Source organism: Maylandia zebra, linkage group LG19, assembly GCF_041146795.1.
Source record: "Maylandia zebra isolate NMK-2024a linkage group LG19, Mzebra_GT3a, whole genome shotgun sequence".
Classification (NCBI taxonomy): domain Eukaryota; kingdom Metazoa; phylum Chordata; class Actinopteri; order Cichliformes; family Cichlidae; genus Maylandia; species Maylandia zebra.
In genome coordinates, this window is record NC_135185.1 from 6444177 (window position 1) to 6467855 (window position 23679).

The following is a 23679-nucleotide window of genomic DNA, read 5'->3' on the forward strand; positions in this document are numbered from 1 at the left end:
AGGCGGATCGATCCAAATATTTGAATTGTGTCGAATAATTATTTTATTTATTTGGAAATAAAAAGAAAAACATCAAACATGTACTATGAAATGTTTGTCCCTTTTTGTGTTAACTGTCACTAGTTTTTTGTAGCCTACAATACAGTTAACCCAAAGTGCTTTAGAGACAGACACATTTACATTCCAGGTCTCAAAAATATTTAGACCAAATGATTCATCTGGAAAATAACTGTCCATCCATCTTCTGTTAAGGGGTTGCAGGAGGCTGGAGCCTTTCCCAGCTAACATAGGGCTAAAGGCGGGGTACACCCTGGACAGGTCGTGGTCTGTCCCAGGTCTTATAAAGAGAGAGAGACAGATAACCATTTACACTCACATTCTTTAATTTCTTGTATTTATCGTAGGTGGTCAGCACCGATCTCACTGAGAGGATATCACAGGTTGTCTTTGTTTTGACACAAACTGGGTGTAACAGCTGCTTTATAATGTATCTATAACCCCTGCACCAAGAAAAAAAACAAAAACCCTCTTGACCAAAGAGACCATGACATAACAATCCATACTTTAAACTATTAAAACATGATGAAAACTATTAATTAAAAAGAAATACCTCACATGTTTTGCTTTGCTTTATTTTTTCCAGAATAATTTACAGTCATTTGCAGAGTCTGAATAAACATGAAGCAGTAACAGAAGTGACAAAAATATAGCCAAGGCATTTGATATTTTGACAGGAGGGTGGGGGTGTGTGTATTTTCTTTGCTATCAGCTGGTAGGAGTGCCGTTTTTCTTGCTGCTCTGTCTTTCCGTAACTGTCCTCCACATACTGTTTAGGGTGACTCGAGCCAAGAGCAAGGTGATGGTAAAGTTACGTCTGTACCATTCCCTGGATACACAAAAAACAGAATGTTTCACTTTGCACAGTGTAATAAATATGCTGATATAAAGATTCAAACGGGCAAATGCACAATAACACCCGAAGGAAGAAAAGGGGAACATTTGTGCTTTGATGGAGTTTAAATTGAAACGACAATAAATATAACAATCAAAAGTCAGAGATTAAATCCCACACATGCTGCTGAGGTGATGTGTGTGGGCGGAAAGCTTTGCCAACATGAAGACAAGTCAGCCACTTTGCATTGCTAATTCACACAAAACTTCTTCATAGCCTGTGAGGTTTGTTGTTCTTTGCCGATCAGTTAATGCAGTGCAGTTAAAGCTCACAGCTGCTGCAGAGGGACATTGAACAACCCAACCACCCACCCACCCACTCACTTACTCACCCACCCAGTAGCATCATGGGAGACAAAACAACTCACTTGTTGTAATTTGCATGTCGTACTCTGTTTTTGTCCAGGAAGCTTTTGTAAAACGTGGCCATCTCTTCGCTGTTCAGGGACCGCCGTCGTCCTGAGGGAAGACACAGCAGACTGCGTTATATTCTCATTAGGATACATCTCCCCTGCAATTCACCAGCTGTTAGAAAAACAAACTGCTGTTTACTGTGCCTCCTGAGGGGTAGGTTATGAAGCAAGTTCGACAAAGCCAGGGTTTCTTTGTGTTGGCTGACTTGACCAAAAAAACCTCAGTCAGCGATAGTAGGCATCACACCAGTGGTTATTAACTCTCTCTGGTAACCCCGGTTTTCTGTGCTCACATAAAAAGGGCTGTCTGATGTGTTTTTTGACACTTCAGACGGCACCGGATGGGTCAACTGAGCACCACTTACTCCAATCAGAGACATTATCACATGAATGGGGGATAGAGGTCTATTAACAATGTTAAATAAATGCAGTAAAATGCAACCCTGGTGCTGCAAGTATGAGTAATGCTGCAGAAAATTGTTAATTTAGTGTTTTGATCATCACAAGAGCTGAAAGCTTAGCTTCAATGTTTATCTCTGATGTCACAGCCACACATCGGTGCTCTCGCTGTGTTCAGCTCTGACAATTCACCCACAGCCTAACGAAGGAGACGTGGGATTACTTTAGTTTACTAATGATAAACTGCAACTCTAGCATTGATTTTTTTAAGGCTTGGTAGCCAATGGAAAAAAAAAAAAAAAACACCAACAAAAAACTAAACATTTTCTGCATCGTCATCCAAATATGAATATTTGGAAAGTCCAGTGATAATATGATGTAGTTTGAATTATCTGTAACCTCACAGCTGAGCTTCATTCTGCAGTCTTAAGCTCTACAGACTGCAAATATTTGTATTCATTTAGCAGAGACTCAATATTGTGTTTGTAAGACACTGTAACTAAAAGAATTTGTGAAAACTTTAAATCGAAACTCTAAAAATAAACTGGTACAAACCAGGGATGTGGTCAGCATAAGTTACCATGGTGATCTAGCCAGGTATAAAGGCGGCCCCTTCACTTACATCAAGGTCGACTTACATCACTCACCCAGTAATCTTGTTTCATAGTACACCCATCTGAGCTGGTTAAATACTGTCTAAGTGCAAACCCAACCAACAATGTGAAATATTCAGAAAAGGCTGCATGTCCTCACCGTCCTGATCACGCAGAGTCAAGCCTTTTGCCTTCAGCTGTGAAATGACAAAAGCTTCTTTTTCCTGCAGACAGTGTAAAACAAACAAACAACAAACAAACCTTTTAAGATTTAACTGTAACTTTAAATTAGGTCAGTCTTAAAGTTAATTAAAAGGTCGTTAAATCAGATTTGGACTGGGGTCCACATAAAACCTACAGTCAATTATTCCTCACTGTAACCTCTTACATAGCTGGGCCCTAACAGAACACATTTGTTATGCAATGCTGCCCTCTACTGGTGAAATGATTTTACACACATACGAGCTCAGCACACAGATTAATTACATCCACTGCTATTACAGTCTCCATTAATAATGATGGAAATTACAGCATGATTCTAATGCAAGTAGGAAGTTGGCAGGGAAGATAATGCGGTTAGTGGACTTCATCGTGTTTAATTTAATTTCCATTTTATTTTTAAGAAAAGTGAACTAACAAGCCGACAGGGATCGCTCACCTGGTTTGGTTTTGTAACAGCTACAGATGAATTTTCTTCTAATATCAATTTGATTCATTGGATTTAAGCGGCAGTACGGCATGGCTGCATATGAAATAAATAGCAGCAGTAGCAGGACAATATGAATCATCATGGGGCGATCGTGGCTCAAGAGTTGGCAGTTCGTCTTGTAATCGGAAGGTTGCCGGTTCGAGCAGTCCGACAGTCTCGGCCGTTGTGTCCTTGGGCAAGACACTTGACCCGTTGCCTACTGGTGATGGTCAGAGGGCCTGCCAGCGCCAGTGTTCGGCAGCCTCGCCTCTGTCAGTGCGCCCTAGGGCAGCTGTGGCAACAATGTAGCTTGCCATCACCAGTGTGTGAATGTGTGTGTGAATGGGTGAATGACTGAATGTAGTGTAAAGCGCTTTGGGGTCCTTAGGAACTAAGTAAAGCGCTATACAAATACAGGCCAACAATTACCATCATAAATATATATTAACTGTAATAAATTGGAAGACATCATCTTTATGCTCTAAGGACAATATCACAAACAATTTAGGAATTTAATTTAGGAGTAACTTTCAGTTTCTCTGCAAAGACTAAAGACTCCACTTCCTCTGTGATTAAAGGTTTTCTTGGAGCACATCAACTTCCCACTCTTATTCATACTCTGAAATCACCTGCCCCACAATGAACCAACAACCGCTTCTATGCCTGCTTTACACCACCCACCACCTTTCAGCTTATTTTCAGAAGGACAGAACAGCCAGCACAGTCTTAACTGATGATCTAACTAGCCTTAAATGAATTTTATTCTCTTCCAAACTACATGTCATGTGCTCAGATGACTTAAAAGAACCAATTTTATCACAACTTTCTAGTTTTCTATGAAAATATTGACATCTCAGGAGGGATGTCGACTCACTTGAGTGTTTTGTTTTTGGGATTTGGGAATATTCTGTCTCCCTTCATTAAAATGAAGCTACCATAAAACGCGAGAAAACGTATAAATAAAGCAGGGGATCGAACAATTAATTCCCCCATGGTATCTTTGTTAGTTTCCATCTCAACAGTTAAAAGCAGCACTATGCGTGCTTCTCTCTCTACACTGTGCTCCCTATTTTTAGACAATACCCCCCTTACCCTCCATAGGGACTGGCTTTTCACCCCACCTACAAATGAGACTTCCAAAAACTAGACAAACTAGTTTTCAGAGGCCAGTCCCTGACCCCAGAGAAACACTTTTTAAAAAGTATTTCAGTAACCTTGCTGAAGGTGATGTTCTGCTTGGCCCAGAAATTGTGGTTCCAGTCCTCTGTGTCCTGCCTCAGGTTTCTCAGCCGTTTCTCCAGCTCTGTTTCATTCTCCGGGATGTGGTAAATAATTGGCCGTATGTTGGAGAGCGAGTTTGGTGGACCGACCCAGTCATGTGTGGAGCTGGGTTCTGGTCTATATGTAGATCTCTATGTAAAAAAAGAAGACACTACAGTAACGATGGGTTCAGACAACACAGTATCAGCACAAAAATAACTTAACGGGAAAGATACAGGGTGCTAACACAAAAGTTGAGCGTAGAATTGCAGGTGACAACAGTCAGAAGGCTGAAGATGTCCCAAATTTCACCTATGCAAACCCCATATGACAACGATGAGCTCATCAGACACAAATACCATGTAGTTTGAACTCCACATGCAAAGTTAGCATCACCAACACAGCCACATCTGTACTAATGAAAAATGCAGATATCATCTGGAACTCAGGTTTAAAGACAGTCTGCTAAAGACTGACACTCCACACAGCAGATGCACATCACGTGGCTTTAAATGGGCAGTGACCTCCACCAGACAGCTTATCATTACCGAGCAGACTTCAAGATGGAAAAAGCAGCGAGGAATAAAAAACGCTCCAGGGCCAAGAGACGAAAAGAGAGGTAAAACAATCCAAATGCAAAACACTGGGTCAGCAAATTCAGTCTGATTACTGACAGGCATATCAATGCACGCTTATATGTAAAGTAGATGTATTTACATTTTTAAAGAAATACTGTATTATTAAACAGTCATTAAACATCTGCAGTTACAAACTCCAACAAATGCATGTGATTTTGAAAGGGTAAAAAAAAGTGAAATCTAAGAAGATGTATTGCTGGACACTTTAGGTCTTAAAATATAACTTTAAACCATAATATTTTAAATTGTTCTCAATTATTTTCCTACAAATACTTATACTACAACTGTATCATTAAAACAGACGTTGTAACACCGATTTAACCCTAATAAAGTCTAAAGCACTGCAATATATTTTTGTCAATAACACTTTATTTCCTGCAACGTTTAAAATTTATTTTTAAAAAACAGCTTATTTCGTACACACGTCTTTAATGTGGGCATAAAAAAATGGCGCCACACGTGATCGTCAACAACAACAACAACCCAGCCGTCTATAGCTAACAAATGGCAGCCCTTTAAACGGTGTATAAATGTAATAAATTGTCATTATACAAACATTTACTGGCTTGTCCTTCTGGGTTGCCTGTTTGGAGCTGCAGAGCCGACTGCTACCTGCAGATAAGCGGAGACTGGAAGGACAGAAGCTCCTCCATGTCGACCGTCTCGCAGCTGCAGCTGTCCTGGCGGCCATTTTTGCAAGCCGACTCTAAAAAAGCGACTTAAATAAAACAAATCACGCCAAAAACCACTAAACAGCACAAGACTGAGCTCGAGGACACAACCAAACTTTCACTGAGCTCGTGCCCTTCTCTGTACAACTGCCTGCCATTTGGTCACGTGAGCCCAACAAGGAGCATGGATGCGCTCGGCAATCTCACCGGTAAATCCCGGATTCACTTAAAAAACGACAACAGAAAAAAGGTTTCTTGTCAGTTTAGGATATTCTTTAAATGTAAGACTACAGAAAGAGCCAAAACAGAAAGTAATGTGGGGAATAAATATATGTCTATGTTATCTATTTGTTTATTTATTTAAGCTTAAGTCACATTTTTTCCTTATTAAAAAATAAACGAATTGAAAAAAACGGCTGTAGGGGTAAAAGAAAAAAAAAAAGAGGTCAACCAGATTAGATGTTAGGAATATACATATGTAGTCACTATGAAGCAAAAATCCCCACTATATTTATTTTTCCTTTGCTGCAGCCCTTCCTATGTATTGTATTATTATCATCATCATTATTATTATTATTATTATTATTATTATTATTTTGTATACTACTTCTAATACTATATTTCTAATACTATATTTATATACTATATTTCTTCTAATAACTATATTTCAGTGGTAAATGTTGCATTTTGTACAGCAGAGTCAGGTTGAGAGGGGAGCTGAGCTAAGGATAACAGGCTGAGGAGGAGGAGGAGGTTTGTCTGGATCCTGCTTGGAGCAGACGAAGTTGAGCAGGGCTCAACGTAGCTTGATAAATATCATTATTGTCGAATTAAACTTGAAAACCACATGGATTATCTGTGTAGGTTTCGCTATTAGTACTTTTACTCTCACAAAGTATCTAAATGCCTATTTCGTTCTGTTATTGAATTGTTGGAGATGCTAGATTGTTAGTTAGTTGTTTTTTTTTACTACACAATAAATAATGCTCGTCAAACTTTTTTGTTAACTAAGTTAAATAGACTAAAGTAAAAGTTAAACAGTAGCAAAGTCAGGGTTTATCTTAGCACCGTTAAACGACGCGGAGTCATGACCAAATGAAGCGCGCCTATTGTTGGTCGACCAAAATTTGCACAAGGTTAAAAATAGTAAAGCTGTTTATCCGAATATTAACAGGATTATGCGATTTATTTTACATCCGCATATACGTGTCGTGCGGTAACTAAACATCGACTTGTATTTCTTATTTGTTAACATCAATAAAACAGTGATGTAATGGCGTCTCTTCAATATTAGCGAGGAAACACAAACTCCGTGTTAGTTCATATCCTCACGAACTGTAAAGTAAGTACTCGAAGGTAGCTAGGTAGGCTAATGTTTAGCTTTAGTCACAGGAGGTGCGCACTTTTCCGCAACAGTTCCGATGGCTGTACGCTGGCTATGCAGGTAAGAGCGAAACTGTTAAAGAGAGGTGGCGGTGTTGATGTATTTACGCTGAAAAGCCAGAGTTATTTGGCTGAGGTGGGGCTGTGTCAGGTGATCATCAGTAGCTAGCTTAACACACTAACAATGGCATTCACAGGGGAGTGTCTGCTGTAAACCGGTTTTTGTAATGGCTGTTTCCATTTAAGCGTTTCATGAGTCCTTGGTAGCATATTTATTTTTAAATTAAGTTGTTTTAAAGGGCAGCGGAGGAAGGAATCTGGTGGTAGAGGCTGTGGGAGGGGCGACAGCAGCCCGACCGCAGTCAGTCAGTCACAGTCAGTCGCTGGATACTGAAGCTGACCGCAGGAGCATCGAGATCTCCCGGATTTCGGCTTTATCCCTTTGGATGCATCTTTCCTGCACGAGCCGCCCAGCATTTGGCTGATGGAAACAGACATCCGTGAAAATGTGCGCGAATGTGTTCGGGGTTTTGAAAAGGTGAGAGGAATGCTGCTCTGTGTGTGTGTGTGTGTATATATCTATCTGTCTGTGTATGTGTGCGTGTGTGCACGAGAGAGAAAGGATGCAGCTGACAGCATCTGGAGATGCTTTGAGCCGTTTTGTCGAGATCTGGAGGTGTGGTATCTGTGCTTCTTGTAGCGCAGCTCCGGCAACATACATGGGCTCTCAGAGGTAGATGCGTTCGCACGCAGGCGGCAGGACGGGATTTTCTGCGGTGACATAATGCGCAAAGCCGTGCAGAAGGACCGGCAAGCATGCAGGCAGCCGGGGATGGAGCTCGAAGCCTTTATCTGGGAGATAAGCAGGAGGTGTTGCATGCGTGTCACCTGCAGCTCGGTCACCCTTCATGCAGCGAGACTCATGGGAATGGAGGACTGATTCCCTCCCACGAGGGAGGCAAACCTGCCCTTAGCTTTGAAACCACCACATCAGCCTTGTCTGTCTTGGCTCAGACAAGGCAGGCTGTGGATTTTGCTGAGATTATCCTAATAAATACTCAGATTTGTAAGCTCTGGCCCGACATGTGCTCATCCACTCTTGTGGAAATGCCCATCCCCTCGCCCTGTTATGTAAAAGTACTTTAGGCAACATTGATACATAATCCTATCTATTGCTAATAAGCCTAATTGATGCTTTGGATAACAAAACATCATACTGGCGGCTACTGTATTTACATGTAATAATCATGCTGGCAGAGCTTTCCTTTCATGTCTGTGTGCTCTGGTGTTTAGCATAACACCGAGACCTGGCTTGGACAGTCTCGGTTGTTGTGTCATTGGGCAAGACACTTGACCCATTGCCTACTGGTGGTGGTCAGAGGGCCCGGTGGCGCCAGTGTCCGGCAGCTTCGCCTCTGTCAGTGCGCCCCAGGTGAATGGGTGGATGACTGGATGTGTAAAGTGCTTTGGGGTCCTTAGGGACTAGTAAATACAAATACAGGCCATTTACCATAACATCATAGCAGGGGGGTTAAATGGGGGATCGTCTATAGCAGAAAGCAATTTTTGAACAGTTCAGTTTGTCCTTAAAAAAAAGAAAAAAAAACCCAAAGAAAACTGAGAGACACAAATGCCTATAAGGTGAAACAAAACTGCTACAAAGAGATGACATTTGGTACAGAGTGGCTAGAAAGACTCCAAGATTTCACAAATAAATGCAAAACATCTGCAGAGATATGAAGATGCTATAAAGAGACACAGATCCAAAATCCTGAACAGGGCTGAAATCAAACAGTTCATGCCTGTGATGGATTTGTACATAGCCGCTGTCAAGGCTTTGCTTTTGTGTACTCCATTACTTGCAGGACCCCCGGGAACTGATCGATGACGTGCAGATGATCTGAAATGACGACAACTACTGAGATGCACAGAATGACTTTTAAGGGCCACAAAATGACAGTAGAGCAACTCAAAATTATTGCAAGAGAAAGCAAGAGTATAAAAATACACAACTACCAGAAAAAGAAAGGAAAAGGAACCACAGAACACGCTAAATGAGCAAAAGAACAAGCAAAACTGTGTGGATGTGCACACAGGTGTTGCAGATTGACTCAGAAGGTCTAAAATAGACACATTCATGGGATAAAAAGTACAAAATGACCTTAAAGACGTGCACACGTGCACAACTGCAACAAGACAGTAAAATGATTACAGAAAGAAGAGGCAGCAAAGAGGGCTGAAACACGTCATCATCTGTTGCTCTTTCTGTCTTTAATGTGGCTGCTTTTTTCACGTAATTTCACCTTTTCAATTTTGTGTTGTCATCAGATACGCAACCAAACCACAAATGATCTATTTAGAGGGACGAAAAGCCGCAGATCTTCACATTGGAGTTTGGCAAAGCTTCTTTTTTTTAAACGCAAAAGATGATTTAATCTTTTCAGCCCTCACGAGAGCCGTGTTATTAATCCTAAACTAAAAGGCAGATGCTTCTATCTTAATGGCATTTTTCTAAATGTCTAACTGGGAATATATTCCAGAGCTCAAGGCACCTGTGACACATTTAATGAGGCCGTCTGACCGAATCTTCCTGTGTGGAGATTCATTCTGGAGGCGCTATGAACCGTTTCAAATTTTTTGGGTGTTGGTCAGCTGCGTTTATTTTCTGCTCGGTATTAAAAAGCTCGATGGGCAGTCGCACTGCAAAGGAATCTGGATCCCGTCTTTTAACGCGGATTAGAGCTTTATCACGATCACGTCAGGCAATATATCTCATAGAAACGCGCTGCAGTGCTCCCAGTGGTTGTCATGTGGGTGTTTGTCTTGTCGAGACTAAATGTAGGTTAACCTCATTTGTTTTCTTGCAGTTGTAAGGGCAGAATTTTGTGTGAGTATATTATGTGGGAAGTTGTTCTTGTCTATAGCTGCGCTGTCATTGGCCTGAACAGGGATTGTGCTTCTTAACATAAAGAAGTCTTTGATTAAATATAGGGGATTTTGGATGATGTCATCAGTTTGGGGTTTTTTTTATTGTCATGTCCTGACAAAATAAGGTTACTACTGAACGTTAAAGATGTATAGACACAGTCTTTGAGCTCTTTAACACGATGTCTTTGCTCGTTCAGGAGAGCAACCTTGATGTTCATTTGATTTATATTTGGCCAGCCTCCCTTTCTGGATCATCCTCTCAGGCCCTTCTGGTCTGTTTATGTTGGCTGATGTTTTTAGATTGCTCTCTCGTTCTGACCGCTTGTGTTGTTTGCTCTGAGTTTTCCTCCAGTGAGGAAACAGGAACTTCTAAAATGACCTGACTTTCATGTGAAGGATCATTGCTGGTGCTGAGAGCTGGGGCTCTGGTTACAGTAGAAGAGGCCATATTCTCCAATCCTGAGGGGTCTGAGGGATGAAATGACCAACACTGTGGTCAGGCCCTCGTGCAGTCGTCTGCAGGTTTAGAGCAGAGTTTCTTGGACAAACCGAAACTCGTCACTTCGCTCATCACTTGCCATACTTCGACGCCTCTGTCCACTTTTTAAAAAAAATGAAAGTGGAGTTGAAGCATTGCTGTTTAGAGAAACTGTAGGGACTCCAGCGTGCATCGTAGAGGCACAAATGCAAGGGGACATGATAAAATTTTTCCTGTTTCTTGAGGATTTGAGTTTCAGATGCTGCTGATAATTTTTTAGGCCTGCGACTTCATCGTTGTCCTCCAGTTGTCTCCATTTTGGCTTATAGCCCTTTAAAAATCACCATGTCAGTGCAAAAATACTATTTTATGTTTGTCAAAATGTGTGGTCTGTAACATTTTTATAGACTCAAGAAAAAAACAGGACCGATGTGTTTTTGTGACAGGCTGCTAAAAACAAAGTGTTTAAAGATACTATTTAAAATGGGCTCTTTGCCACGATTTCTATTATGTGTAGGCACATCACTGGTTCATTCTTTGGGTTAGATGCCTTTTGTATGCTTGAGTGATTCATAGATCAGTATTAAGGAGCTTAAACATTCCTCTGAAAATGGTCAGGTACAAGTACTCCACTGAAAATGAGTAAACAAAAAGCCAATTTCCAAAGAAAAACTTTGAAAGACCATCAGAAAGCCTGAAGAACTGTTACTCAAGAACGCTTTTTTAAAATGACAAGAAAGTCTGGCACCTTGGAAGCAAAATATAAAAAAATGAGGGGTGTGCAAAGACGTTTGCACAGTAATGTATCTAAAAAACCAATCGCCACACAGTACTATTTTTTTTAAACTCATTTAGTTTAATGAATCCTTTCAAATGTGTTTTTATGGCATCGTGTCAGACGACATCGGCTGTGAAAAATCTTCAGAGAGTTACAGTTTGACTGAAACGCTGCAAGAAATTAGGAACAAATGGAGTGTTTTTTGCAAACTGGTCCTGCAGGCTCAGTTTTCACAGTGAAGTTTTACAAAAATGAGGCAGCACATTGTCAGGATTGCTGATGCTAAACATAGTGTCATCCCGTTTAATGACTTTTGCCACCAGGCGGAATTTTCTGACATATAAACAGAAATGTGTCTGCAAATTTGCCAAGCAACAATAAATCCTTTTTTGTTTTTGTGAGCCAGTGGGAGTTAGTCTCCAGTGATTCATAACAGCCTTCCTGGCTGTGTCAGAAGGTCAATCCTACTGCAGGCGTGTGCTTGTTTCCATAGAGCAAAACTCAAATGCTACATTATTTACATGCTAATTAGTGTGACAACAGGACCAGTGGCATTTATGCTACGTTGTTCTAAATTCTTCTTGATTTCTTCAAGATTCCAGCCTCTGGATGTGGTTACAGAGTTTGTGTTGGCTTGTTGATACGGTCTGCTGAGGCTCTGTTTGTTCCAGTTGCTCATTGTTCTGACTTCCCTTTCCTGCTTCATTTTTTTCAGCCTGTTTGGGAAGCCCTTTGATGGCGGGAAGAGGATGGACCATGGTGGTCCACAGCAGCAGCAACAACATCCAATGGAGCAGCAGCAGCCGGCATATCATCCGCAGCACCCTGCCATGATGCGGCTGTACGAGATACAGAAGGAGGTGGCGTCTCTGGGGCCGCAGGTGTGCACCTTCAGCGGCCTTCAGAACGATCGGGACTACAAGCGTCTGGAGCGAGAGCTGACCCGCCTGCTGCTGGATGTGGACCAGGTGGACACAGAGGGCAAGCCGGAGCTGCAGGGAGCGCGAAAAAGAGCGGCTCAGGAGGTGGAGGGACTCCTGCGTTATCTAGAAGAGAACGCCACCCATCCTTCCCGGCTGGCCATCGAACAGCTAAGCTACGAGGCGCGGCAGCTGGTGGACGAGCGCGTCGTGGCTCCGCAGCGAGCAGGCGGGGTGACAGAGATCAACGACGAGTTGGTGGACGCTCTGCAGCAGCTCGTGCTGAGGCTCACTCAGGTCAAGACCGAAGGGAGGGTGCCGCTCCGCAAAGCACGCTACCGGGCGCTAACGCGCCTCTGCGCTGTACAGGATGTGATCGAAGGGCGCACGCAGCAGCAGACCCTCTCCCTGCCGCTGTCGGGAGACACCCACGAGGCCGTGAACTGCATCAACCAGGTGATGGTAAAGGTGAGCGTGGCCCGCAGCCAGCTGGTGGCGCTGCTGATGGGTCTGAGCGGGAGGGACAGCTGTGCCCACCTGTCACGCATCCTGACAGAGATGCAGGTGGAGCTGGACGCTCTGGATGTTTCGGGGAACGCGGTGATCAGAAATTACAGGAAACAGGTGGTGGAGGAGATAAACGGGCTGCTGAAACATCTGGACCTGGAGGGGGAAGGAGACGACACACGCAGGTAGGCGTCACTCATAAAGGATGAAGCTGCAGATGAGTGCTGCACCGAATTGATTATTTTTAATTGATCGTTCATTGATGAATTGATGACAAACTGAACAAATATTGCTCCAATAAAGTCACATTTTACCCATCCAAGATCCATGGGTGGGTATGTGTTCAGGAAATTATATGTAAAAGACTTTTGAACATGAGCTACATGGTTTTCATTCAGTTAGTTTTTTTGTTTTCATAAATACAGTGGGGCAAAAAAGTATTTAGTCAGCCACCGATTGTGCAAGTTCCCCCACCTAAAATGATGACAGAGGTCAGTAATTTGCACCAGAGGTACACTTCAACTGTGAGAGACAGAATGTGAAAAAAAAATCCATGAATCCACATGGTAGGATTTGTAAAGAATTTATTCGTAAATCAGGGTGGAAAATAAGTATTTGGTCAATAACAAAAATACAACTCAATACTTTGTAACATAACCTTTGTTGGCAATAACAGAGGTCAAACGTTTACTATAGGTCTTTACCAGGTTTGCACACACAGTAGCTGGTATTTTGGCCCATTCCTCCATGCAGATCTTCTCGAGAGCAGTGATGTTTTGGGGCTGTCGCCGAGCAACACGGACTTTCAACTCCCGCCACAGATTTTCTATGGGGTTGAGGTCTGGAGACTGGCTAGGCCACTCCAGGACTTTCAAATGCTTCTTACGGAGCCACTCCTTTGTTGCCCGGGCGGTGTGTTTTGGATCATTGTCATGTTGGAAGACCCAGCCTCGTTTCATCTTCAAAGTTCTCACTGATGGAAGGAGGTTTTGGCTCAAAATCTCACGATACATGGCCCCATTCATTCTGTCCTTAACACGGATCAGTCGTCCTGTCCCCTTGGCAGAAAAACAGCCCCATAGCATGATGTTTCCACCCCCATGCTTCACAGTAGGTATGGTGTTCTTGGGATGCAACTCAGTATTCTTCTTCCTCCAAACACGACGAGTTGAGTTTATACCAAAAAGTTCTACTTTGGTTTCATCTGACCACATGACATTCTCCCAATCCTCTGCTGTATCATCCATGTGCTCTCTGGCAAACTTCAGACGGGCCTGGACATGCACTGGCTTCAGCAGCGGAACACGTCTGGCACTGCGGGATTTGATTCCCTGCCGTTGTAGTGTGTTACTGATGGTGACCTTTGTTACTTTGGTCCCAGCTCTCTGCAGGTCATTCACCAGGTCCCCCCGTGTGGTTCTGGGATCTTTGCTCACCGTTCTCATGATCATTTTGACCCCACGGGATGAGATCTTGCGTGGAGCCCCAGATCGAGGGAGATTATCAGTGGTCTTGTATGTCTTCCATTTTCTGATGATTGCTCCCACAGTTGATTTTTTCACACCAAGCTGCTTGCCTATTGTAGATTCACTCTTCCCAGTCTGGTGCAGGTCTACAATACTTTTCCTGGTGTCCTTCGAAAGCTCTTTGGTCTTGGCCATGGCGGAGTTTGGAGTCTGACTGTTTGAGGCTGTGGACAGGTGTCTTTTATACAGATGATGAGTTCAAACAGGTGCCATTCATACAGGTAACGAGTGGGGGACAGAAAAGCTTCTTACAGAAGACGTTACAGGTCTGTGAGAGCCAGAGATTTTCCTTGTTTGAGGTGACCAAATACTTATTTTCCACCCTAATTTACGAATAAATTCTTTACAAATCCTACCATGTGAATTCGTGGATTTTTTTTTTTCACATTCTGTCTCTCACAGTTGAAGTGTACCTCTGGTGCAAATTACTGACCTCTGTCATCATTTTAAGTGGGGGAACTTGCACAATTGGTGGCTGACTAAATACTTTTTTGCCCCACTGTAGATCTTGTACTTTAACACTGGTTTTCAGTGTTTGTTTACCAAAGAAGAAGCTAATTTTGTGGTTGTAGCTTCTAAAACGATGCCTACTCACAGTTACAATATCAAGATTGATTGACTCTCCGGCAAGTCATTCATTCTGCAGATTTGATCATGAGAAGCACTGACCCTGCCCCCACCCTCACAGGTATGACTTGGCGCAGAACAACTCCATCCGAGAGATCGAGGGCGTGCGAGCTCACATCTCGCACCTGCGAGAGGGCGTCCTACGACACTGTGTGATGGGTGACCTCAGCTTCAGACCCAAAGCTGAGCTGCAGGGTCTTCTCACCCAACTGGACCAGGTGGACACGGCGAAGAACCCGTGCATAAGAGAAGCCCGTCGCCGTGCTGTGGTGGAAGTCCAGGCGGTCATCACGTTCCTGGACCTACGCGAGGCTCTAGCACACCGCCAGCCAGGCCCCAATGAGCACCCATCACATCGAGCTGTGTGGCAAGTCCTGGGGAGCCTGTCAGAGCTCCAGGCTCAGGTCCTGGGCTTCGACGGCAAGCGGGTCGACAAGAGCTACATGATCTTGGAGGAGCTGCTTACCAAACAGCTGCTGGCGCTGGACGCCGTTGACCCGCAAGGCGACGAGACAACCAAGGTGGCACGCAAGCAGGCGGTGAAGTTTGCCCAGAACATTCTCAACTACCTGGACATGAAGACAGATGAGTGGGAGTATTAATTAATTCCAAAACACGATGGGATGCTGCAGGAACAAAAGGAGCTGATAATGTGTGTAAAATAAAAAAAATAAGGAAATAAACTGGTACATTATCATTCCACGGGCTGTAAATATGAATTCAGATCCCTAGAATGCACTGCAGCAGCGCTTTTTCTTTCATCACTTCGTGGTTGTCATGGCCGACCCTGCAGATAAACACAGAACTACTTTTGTGAAACACTTTGAAAATTCTCTTTGTGCTATTTGGAGATATCTTTTAAAATCTCCCATGTATGTGTGTACCTGTGTGTGCGTGTGAGTGTATGCGCGCAAATTGTTATTTGTTGTCTTTGCATTTGACGTGTGGCTGTCGAAGCCAAAGCACTAAATAATGCCTGTAAAAGTGGTCACATCCTCTAGACTGCACTTGATGTTGATAAATTATCCCAGTGTGATGGATTGCTTAGCAGTGGTTTCCCTGATTAATCAGAGTGTCAGTTGCTAATGGAGACAGCCGATGCACGTGTTGAATACCGTGACCTAATTAGGAAAAGTTGTCTATGGCTACCCTAAGAGCTGGGCTTGGTCCAGAGAGTGATACCTGCTGATATAGGGTGAGAAAAGACACCCCACCCCCCCTTCCTTTTAAAAAAAAAAAAAAAAAAAAAAAATTAAGGTAGTTGAATTAGGTCGATTCCTTTTTTTTTTTGTTTGTTTGTTTCACTCAGAAATTGTAATCACGAAAAGTGAACAGCAGTGTCTATTTAATCTGAGGTGATGTGCTTTTGAAGGTGAAACGTGACAAATGTTCACAAGCCAGAGAGTGTGCGTTTAAACAGATGTAATTAGAGAGGGAACGGTGAGAGTTTACACCGTCCATGTTAAGTGACTCTCCACCCCTGTGTGACCTCGTTGATCCCTCAGCATGTGTTTCAAGTCTCTGGCAGCTCCCCGAAAACACAAAATCGGACGGCAAACAAAACGTCAGTGTTGATGCGGTATCCCCTCGGCTGTGAATGAAGAGATGAAAGTTACTCCTCCACCTCCTCGCCGCTTGCGTAGCTGTTCATCTGTAACGGGTTTCGCGTTTGCTCTGATTCCTGTATGATCGTTTCAGGCTATTAATGAATCAGGGCTAAATCCAGAGATAGAGGGGCAGAGGAGAAATTTTGTCACCGCTGCTGCTGTTTGAGTTGTTTTCTGTTTGTTTGTTTCTACCTACTGCTCTCTCCGGATGGAGGAGAGACTGTGAGAGGTCCCTGGGGAGAGGAGGAAGAAAGGGAGGAGGGCGAGCAAAGATATCCACTGGATTAACACATCAAGGCTGAAGCGCACAGGGCCGACAGTCGGGTACTGTTAGGTAGAGGATTGACGGTGATGGCAGTCGACAGAGCCTTCTAGAAACTTCTCTAAGCTGCTTCTGCTGCAGACAGCAGGAGGGAGGGAAAGGACTAGTAGAGAAGTCTGTGTGCCTTGATTTTGACCCTTCCTTATGACCCGGTTTATGTAAAAGCAGCCTTGTAGTGCAGCAGCTGATTAAAGAGCTAAAGAGCAAGCTCTTTTTATTTTCTTTCTTTTTTTAAATATAAAAGTGCACAATGAGGAAACTAAAGCGCCGAATGTGTTTATGGAGAGCACCTTGGTCATTATAACCATCAGAAATATGCACTAGTTGTCAGAAACGCTTTTTAAGCATTCAGCATGTATTCCTGAAAATGCTCCGGCCAGTCATTTGTAGTAACACAGCGATGACGCTCCTTTTTTACCAGGCAAAGCGACATGAGTCATGGTTTCACGCTGCAAAACAGCCACGCTTCTGGAGCAGCTCTCGTGCTCTGACAGCACTTAGGCGACATTAGCAGGAAAATCAACAGAGAAAAACCGAACGACCGGTCTCACCTTCCTGCTTAACCCCCTTCATCAGCTGACGAGGAGACGATGGTGGAGGTGTTCCTGAGCGGGAGGAAAAGGCAGCTAATGAAAGAATCGCTCCTCAGCTCGTAGCAAGCGTTTTTAGGCATACGTCGTGATCTTTGACAGCAGAAATCCACAACTTGCTTGCTGCTACTTCGCTATTTCTCTTCACAGTGTGTGCGTGTGTGTGCGCATCAGTCAGTGTAAAATTCTGATAATTTAGGTGGTCCTCTGCCTTACGGTGACACCTAAGGTGGAAGACGCATCTGCCAGCTCATTAAAAATACCTCAGCAGAGAGCAGAGAAAGAGGAAGTCTTTTTGAAGTTTATCCGATTGGTGGTTGAATAAGACTAAAGCCGTCTCCAGAATTTCTTGGCTCACAAGACTTCTCGTCAACTGAGAGTCTCTGATCTCTGTGTGATTGTGTTTGAACACACACACACTAAGAGGTCAGATGTTTCCCCTGCAACAAGTTGCTCACAGTGATTAAAGTCTTTAGGGCGTTGTTGTTCATCCCAGCTGCAGGAAATGTGGTCCAGCATGTTTCGGGGAAGCTTCACCAGCCCTTCTAACTCTTTGAAGCTACTACTGGAAGCAGTTTTCTGGCACAAAGCCTGCAGCTCGGCCTCCTGGGTAGTGAGCTGACTCATGCGGGGGGAAATTAGCTTAAACAGTGTTCATTAAACGTAGCCAGTCTGCCTGGCTGTTGTTGCAACAGATGCTTTCTCACGGCGAACCTTATGCTCTCTCAGACCAAACCGACCCAGACACACCTTATGCTCACGTTTTTTTTTGTACGCAGTAACACACAGATGTATGTCTGTTCCTCGCAGGACACTGCATCAGTGTATTATACACGTTTCTTTGAATAGTTTATCCAAAGTTTTACGCTGTTAACAGAAGTATTTAAATCATTCCTGTCTCATTGTCTCAGAGTGTTTGGAAGCCATACACGTTTATATAGTGGTCCTGAAGTCCAGGATTTTGTTGCGATGGATGTTGTTCCCCGGCTCCAAATATCGCTCTCACACTTCTAAAACTGCTTTTTTTTTGTATATGTACAATGGCTCTACTAGATTTAGGTATTACAAATTGATCATTGTGAAATTAGTTGTCGCATTAAAGTCGAGGTGCCTGCGCCTCAGCGTTTTTGTTTACACGAACAAAAGGAGAAAATCCATTTTATAGGTTTAAAAGATTGATGAGGAACCAAATATGTACAAGGGTTCACGTGTTTTAGGCTATCGTGATGTTGCATGAGTGTGAATGTTTTGTTGAGGTTACATGGCAGGGCTTTGAAGGATAAAGCTGGAGAGATTTTTATTTACATTTTTTCTTGATTGTCAACAAAACCAATAATGTTGTGCATCTTGGTGGCCCTCAGCTCCGCTTTAGTTGGTTCATAATCGGATACATTTAACGAGGCTCATTAAATGTATCTAATTTCCTCAAAAACACATGGGCATTGTAGTTTTTTACCAAACAATTAGAAGGTTCATGTGTGGGGACTAGTTTATGCAGTGGATGTTGTGGCTGTTTGTATGTTTTTTTTCCATCTAAGAGTGCATGTGGGAAAATACAAAATACACAGTGTCTTTGTCTGAGATCATAAAAATTACACATTTACTGGGATAGTTTATATTTTTTTTTTCATATGATTTGTTGACAAAAACACAGAATATGAAGGAATTCTTACTTTAAAACAGAGACATATTCTTGCTAATATCAAAACCAGCACCATAAAGCCTGTTTTGCTTTTGTGCAAATACATTGCTACGTTTCATGAATTGCTTGTTGGATTGTTAAAAAGTGAAATGGGTCATGCTTTAGTTATAATTAGAATGTATTTACAAGCAGAGGCAGAGTGTAGTTTGCTATTAACATGGTATTTATATGCAAAAGCATTTAAATATACATAGAAGTTGTTGACCAATGCTTAAAAATACATTACATGCTGCTGCTAAAAGCTAAATAGTGCTACGCCGATTATTTGTGCGTCATTCCTTTTGTCATGTTTAACTGGGAATCTTTCACATTTCAGTAGTATATGTTCCGACACGCTACTCGGCTTGTAGGATGTCACTTCCTGAGAGCCACGTTGCCATGGTAACCCAACCTCATCTGAGTTAAGCCGAGCACAAATAAATTTATCCTTGGCAAACTGAAAACTTTTTAAATTTAAACACTTAAATTGAAGCATTTTTGATATCAGGTCTCAGTGCGTTGCATAATAGGACATTTATGCCCGGTGTGGAGTCCTGCGACACATCCTCTAATGTTCCCTCAGAAACATGCAACTAGTGTATTTCAGTACATTCGTTGGTTTCGGCACGCTAAAAAACGACTTCAGTATGTAAATTTGGATGCGATTCTAATCGTGCTTTTTGTAAGTTGTTTTTCGTTCCCAAGTTCAAAACAGAAAGTGACTTTTGACTTGTAATTTGGATGACCAGCTAGCTACAGACTTTTCTGTGTAAACCTTTACAAGAAGTTAAAGGTATAATGTCGAACGTCACTATGAGCTCATTTTATATTTTGAAAATTGAAGTTTTGTACTGGATCACTGCAATGATGCTACAGAAATAATGAAATGTTACAAATTCCACATCATGTCTGTTGCACATGTAATTCTAAGAAAAATACCGGATCAAAATCAGGGAGGGAAGTGTGTATTAAGATATTTTAATTAAAACTAGTTCCTTTTTCCATTACATAAATGTGGCTTAAAAGCAAAGCCTAATTTCAACATGTAAACTGTGAATGCAAAAGGTGAACTTTTGCATTAAAGCTTCCTGGTCAGACAGATCATATGTCAAAATCTTGTTTCCAGTCTTTTCTTTTTTACGTGACTTGTAAAATCTAAATTACAAAGTATTATTTTTTGCAATTAATATATAAACAGCACTTTTTTTAATGTTATTATTTGGGATCTTTAGTTGAATATAGAAAATATGAATGAGACATGGACTGCTTGAATTAAATGAATTTGAACCAGGGCTCTGTTATGTTTCACCCCAACACACTGCTGGACTGCTAAAAGCAGCTCAGGGTCATCCAGAGCATCTGAACTTGGAGTCCATTAGACAGGAGTTTAAAAGATTCAGCTCCAGTGGGTATTCAGAGGCAGTCCCTTTACAGGACAGTGCATTTACACCAAACAGCAAACCGGCTGACTTACTCACAGATGCAAGTTTGCAAGGTTTGAATTTCCTAAGGTGAATGTAGTCATGTTCTGTATTTCATAGTACTAGTTTGTTTTACTAAGGACATATCAAGTGGAAATGGGTAATGTTTAATAAGATGGGATCGGAAACATAAAAAAGCATCAGCCAAAAATGTTTTCATTATGTTACAGCTTTTAAGGTCAGCAGAAATTTACACCAGCAAGTTTGAGACTTAAGGCAACTACATTTCACTGAAACCTGTAACCAAACATACTGATTTATTTATTTTTTGATCAATACAAGTCAGCTACAAGTCAATAATCGATCATTTTAACTTGATGCCACAAAAGGACACCAGCTAAAATCAGCGTTTACACTTTCAGATTAAAGAAACGAGAAGGGATGGGTAACCTTTAATCCACTAATGTGATGGTGTTCTGTCATTCTGACGTTATATTAATGTGCTCCCAGTGGCAGAGACACCTTCCTCCCCAGTGTGTAGAGATACTGCTGCGGTGGTGGGAGTGCATCTCCTTCTGCAGGGCCGTTTGAGTGGCCCATTCCTGCCATCCTCCTTTGCCTCTTTAAACCTTGTGCTTGCATTCCTCCCGGTCCTGCCTGTGCTTTTTCATGTTGACCAAAAGCCTGTGCAAGTCATCAGTGTGCTGATGCCTCTGTTTTGTTTAGTTTCCCCCCTAATTTCAGTGGTTGTAATCATGTGAGTGCCCATCTGTAGATTACACTGAGATTAAAGGGGAGGATGTGCTTGTCTGAAATGGGCTTTCGTGACTTTTAAAGGTGCTGATGGAGGTTATACCTTTGGACTGAACCTGTAAATTATTAGGCTCTAATTTAAAATACTTACAGAGCCCACTCTTCAGATAAAAGTCAGGTAAATGTGTATTAAATAACCAAAAAAAGTAGTCCTCCATCAAGGCTCATGTCCCATCCACATCAAAATTTAATAGGTTCTTCCTTTACACATTCCTCTCCATCTCCTGACCTTCGCCTTCTACTCTACTAAAAGCATCACTGAAAAAAAACAGAAACAATTTTAGCTGTTGAGCAGATTGACATTTTGATGGTAAACATGAAGCTTCACAAGCAGCAGTACATAGCAGGCTGATGAATCTTCGGCTGATCGTTTAAGTGAAATGTGAAAACGACAGAATCCCACCGAAAGTAAAAACAAGGTTCCTTCCTGAGCTTTTGCAAAACTTATATTTAAGGACAGTTATTATTAAAAGTTCATCAGTCATGTGTGTTCATTACTGCTTTGCCTTTCTTATGACAGGAATGTGTTTATAAGTGGTGAAAATGGGACTGCGTTTTGTTCATTTTTTCCAAATGTGTGTCTCATGAAGTCGCCTTTAACTGCATTGATTGTGACAGGCTTCTGATGTCTCTCCTCCAAAATGCGCTTGTACAAAAAGCACACTGACTGGAAAAAAACAACAAAAACCCCATTGTGTGAATGCTCCATGGATGGTTGTGTTCCAAGTTTGTATTCCCACTGCAAAAATAAAGACAGTGTGTCTTGTTTAGTGTTCTGTTCGTGTTTTTTCCCCCCTCCTAGCATCTGGCAGCTTCCTTTAAGGCGATTGCAAACTTTTAAAATGCTTACTCAGGGTTATTTTAAGAATACATACAGTATTGCCAAGGGAGACTGGATAAAAAGACACCTCACGCAATGAAAACTCACTCCCTGCTGTCAATGTGCATTAAATTTTTAGCTTCCGTACAGAGCCGGTTGTTAGATTCGGTGCCTTCTCATGAGGGAACAGGACAGGACACGTGGCAGATGCAGGGATGTTATTGCAGTGTGTGCAAAAATGAACTCTGATTCTCAAAGTTTACAGTTTAAACTTCATTATCCTTCTATAGTTTAAAAAAGCGAGAAAATACACAGTGAGCAAGTGATGTGCTTGTTGGATAGCCAGACTGCTTGTAGCTGATAGGAATGCACCAGCGACTCAAATGACCACTTGTTACAAACTGGGTATGAAGAAGAGCATCAAAAAACACAAAAAAAACTGGAAGCAGATGGGCTACAGCAGCAGAAGACCACACCGGGTGTCACTCCTGTCAGCTAAGCACAAAAGAGGCTCCAGTCCAATGTTATAATAATCTAGTGGCTGGTGAGTCTTATAGTAATGCTGCAGGGATTTAAAAAATAAGCTTCAAATTCTCTGCTTGTAAATTGCATTGCACTTTTAAGTAGATATTACCCCAAAGAACAAATATGGAAATTTGCAGCTGAAAATGCACATACCAGTCTAGTTATACATATTAGGTTCTCAACTGATCCTTCAATTCAAACTATCATTAAATCAGTCTTTCAGAGAAAGACTGGAGCCACATTAGTCACATGTTTTTGGTCACCAGGTAAGATAAATTATAAGAGTTAGTTATTTACTGTTGCTCTCTTTTTGGTCTCCATCAGCTCCTGGAGAAATATCTATCCTTTTAGCAGCTACGTTCTCCACTATCATTAGCAGATTTCTAGCTTTTTGCTCTTGGGTGTTTTTAAATTTTTGCGAGTTAGCCAAAAGATGTTTAACAATTAGCTGGTTACACATTATAAAGCTCTGTAACACTGCAAGGTTAACATAATACTTATCACCATGAGTGACACCTTATGCAGGTCACAGGGCGGCCCTTAGCAGCTGGAATCACAGTGAGATGGACCAAGGCAACAAAAAGTATTTATTTAGTATACAGCTTCTTACAAACAATCCACTTCCCAGCTAATGACAACTGGCAGCCTTAAATACCTTCAGCTGTCACAGACTAAACCATTATTCCATTCACAGGTAAGTTCTTAAATCCATACCTTCCGCCATAGTATACAACACATCAACTTGAATAAATAAATATATAAATATATTTCACATTAATAAATATTTTACACTTTAATCTTACACCAAACCCATTATTATAAAAACCCCAAAACCCAAGCACAAAATATTCCCCACACTCCCTTAAACCATGGTCTCTCCCGGAAGCTTTAAATGGTGTCTGGACCGCTGGGGAAGCATTTGCCCAAACACCTTGAAGAGGACACAGGAAAGAAAGGTGAATGCTCACATCTTACAATCCCTTCTTTGCACCCCTTTAATTCTAGACCTGCACACACACATTTGCATTAGTTGTCCTTACTGGTAAACCTTATAAATATTCAATAAATAATTAAACTTCTGTGCAAATCCATGCTTAAAGTGTGATGCTAAATAAAGTGCTTGATAAGGTGCTTTTAATA

General features: G+C 42.0%; 2 protein-coding genes across 8 annotated transcripts; one reads left to right on the plus strand and one right to left on the minus strand.

Annotated features, from left to right (window-relative positions):
- Window positions 1–616: 616 nt before the first annotated feature.
- coa8 (cytochrome c oxidase assembly factor 8) lies at window positions 617–5806 on the minus strand. 2 transcript variants are annotated; one of them, XM_004554713.5, is made up of 5 exons: window positions 5505–5806; window positions 4259–4456; window positions 2517–2580; window positions 1320–1410; window positions 617–886 (listed from the first exon to the last, which is right to left on the minus strand). In XM_004554713.5, the coding sequence occupies exons 1-5, from the start codon at window positions 5631–5633 to the stop codon at window positions 766–768; spliced, it is 603 nt and encodes a 200-aa protein (XP_004554770.3). In that variant the 5' UTR covers window positions 5634–5806; the 3' UTR covers window positions 617–765. The 2 variants fall into 2 exon arrangements, with proteins under 2 accessions (XP_004554770.3, XP_004554769.3); XM_004554712.6 differs by having other exon boundaries at window positions 5499–5805.
- Window positions 4827–21960, plus strand: bag5 (BCL2 associated athanogene 5). Of its 6 annotated transcripts, none has more exons than XM_004554709.5 (4): window positions 4845–4923; window positions 7296–7534; window positions 11896–12792; window positions 14822–21960. In XM_004554709.5, exons 2-4 carry the CDS (start codon window positions 7503–7505, stop codon window positions 15360–15362), a joined length of 1470 nt encoding a protein of 489 aa, XP_004554766.1. In that variant the 5' UTR covers window positions 4845–4923; window positions 7296–7502; the 3' UTR covers window positions 15363–21960. The 6 variants fall into 6 exon arrangements, with proteins under 6 accessions (XP_004554761.2, XP_004554766.1, XP_004554768.1 ...); XM_004554706.5 differs by lacking the exon at window positions 4845–4923 and adding an exon at window positions 6380–7057 and having other exon boundaries at window positions 7285–7534; XM_004554705.5 differs by lacking the exon at window positions 4845–4923 and adding an exon at window positions 6380–7057.
- Window positions 21961–23679: the final 1719 nt, after the last annotated feature.

Coding starts and splice junctions, on each gene's coding strand:
- bag5 (XM_004554704.4), top strand. CDS start 4,868: ATGGAAAAAGCAGCGAGGAATAAAAAACGCTCCAGGGCCAAGAGACGA. Junction 4,924..11,895: donor GCCAAGAGACGAAAAGAGAG/GTAAAACAATCC, acceptor CATTTTTTTCAG/CCTGTTTGGGAAGCCCTTTG. Junction 12,793..14,821: donor GAAGGAGACGACACACGCAG/GTAGGCGTCACT, acceptor CCACCCTCACAG/GTATGACTTGGCGCAGAACA.
- coa8 (XM_004554712.6), bottom strand. CDS start 5,633: ATGGCCGCCAGGACAGCTGCAGCTGCGAGACGGTCGACATGGAGGAGC. Junction 4,457..5,498: donor AGAAGGACAAGCCAGTAAAT/GTTTGTATAATG, acceptor TTTTTTACATAG/AGATCTACATATAGACCAGA. Junction 2,581..4,258: donor AGAACATCACCTTCAGCAAG/GTTACTGAAATA, acceptor CACTGTCTGCAG/GAAAAAGAAGCTTTTGTCAT.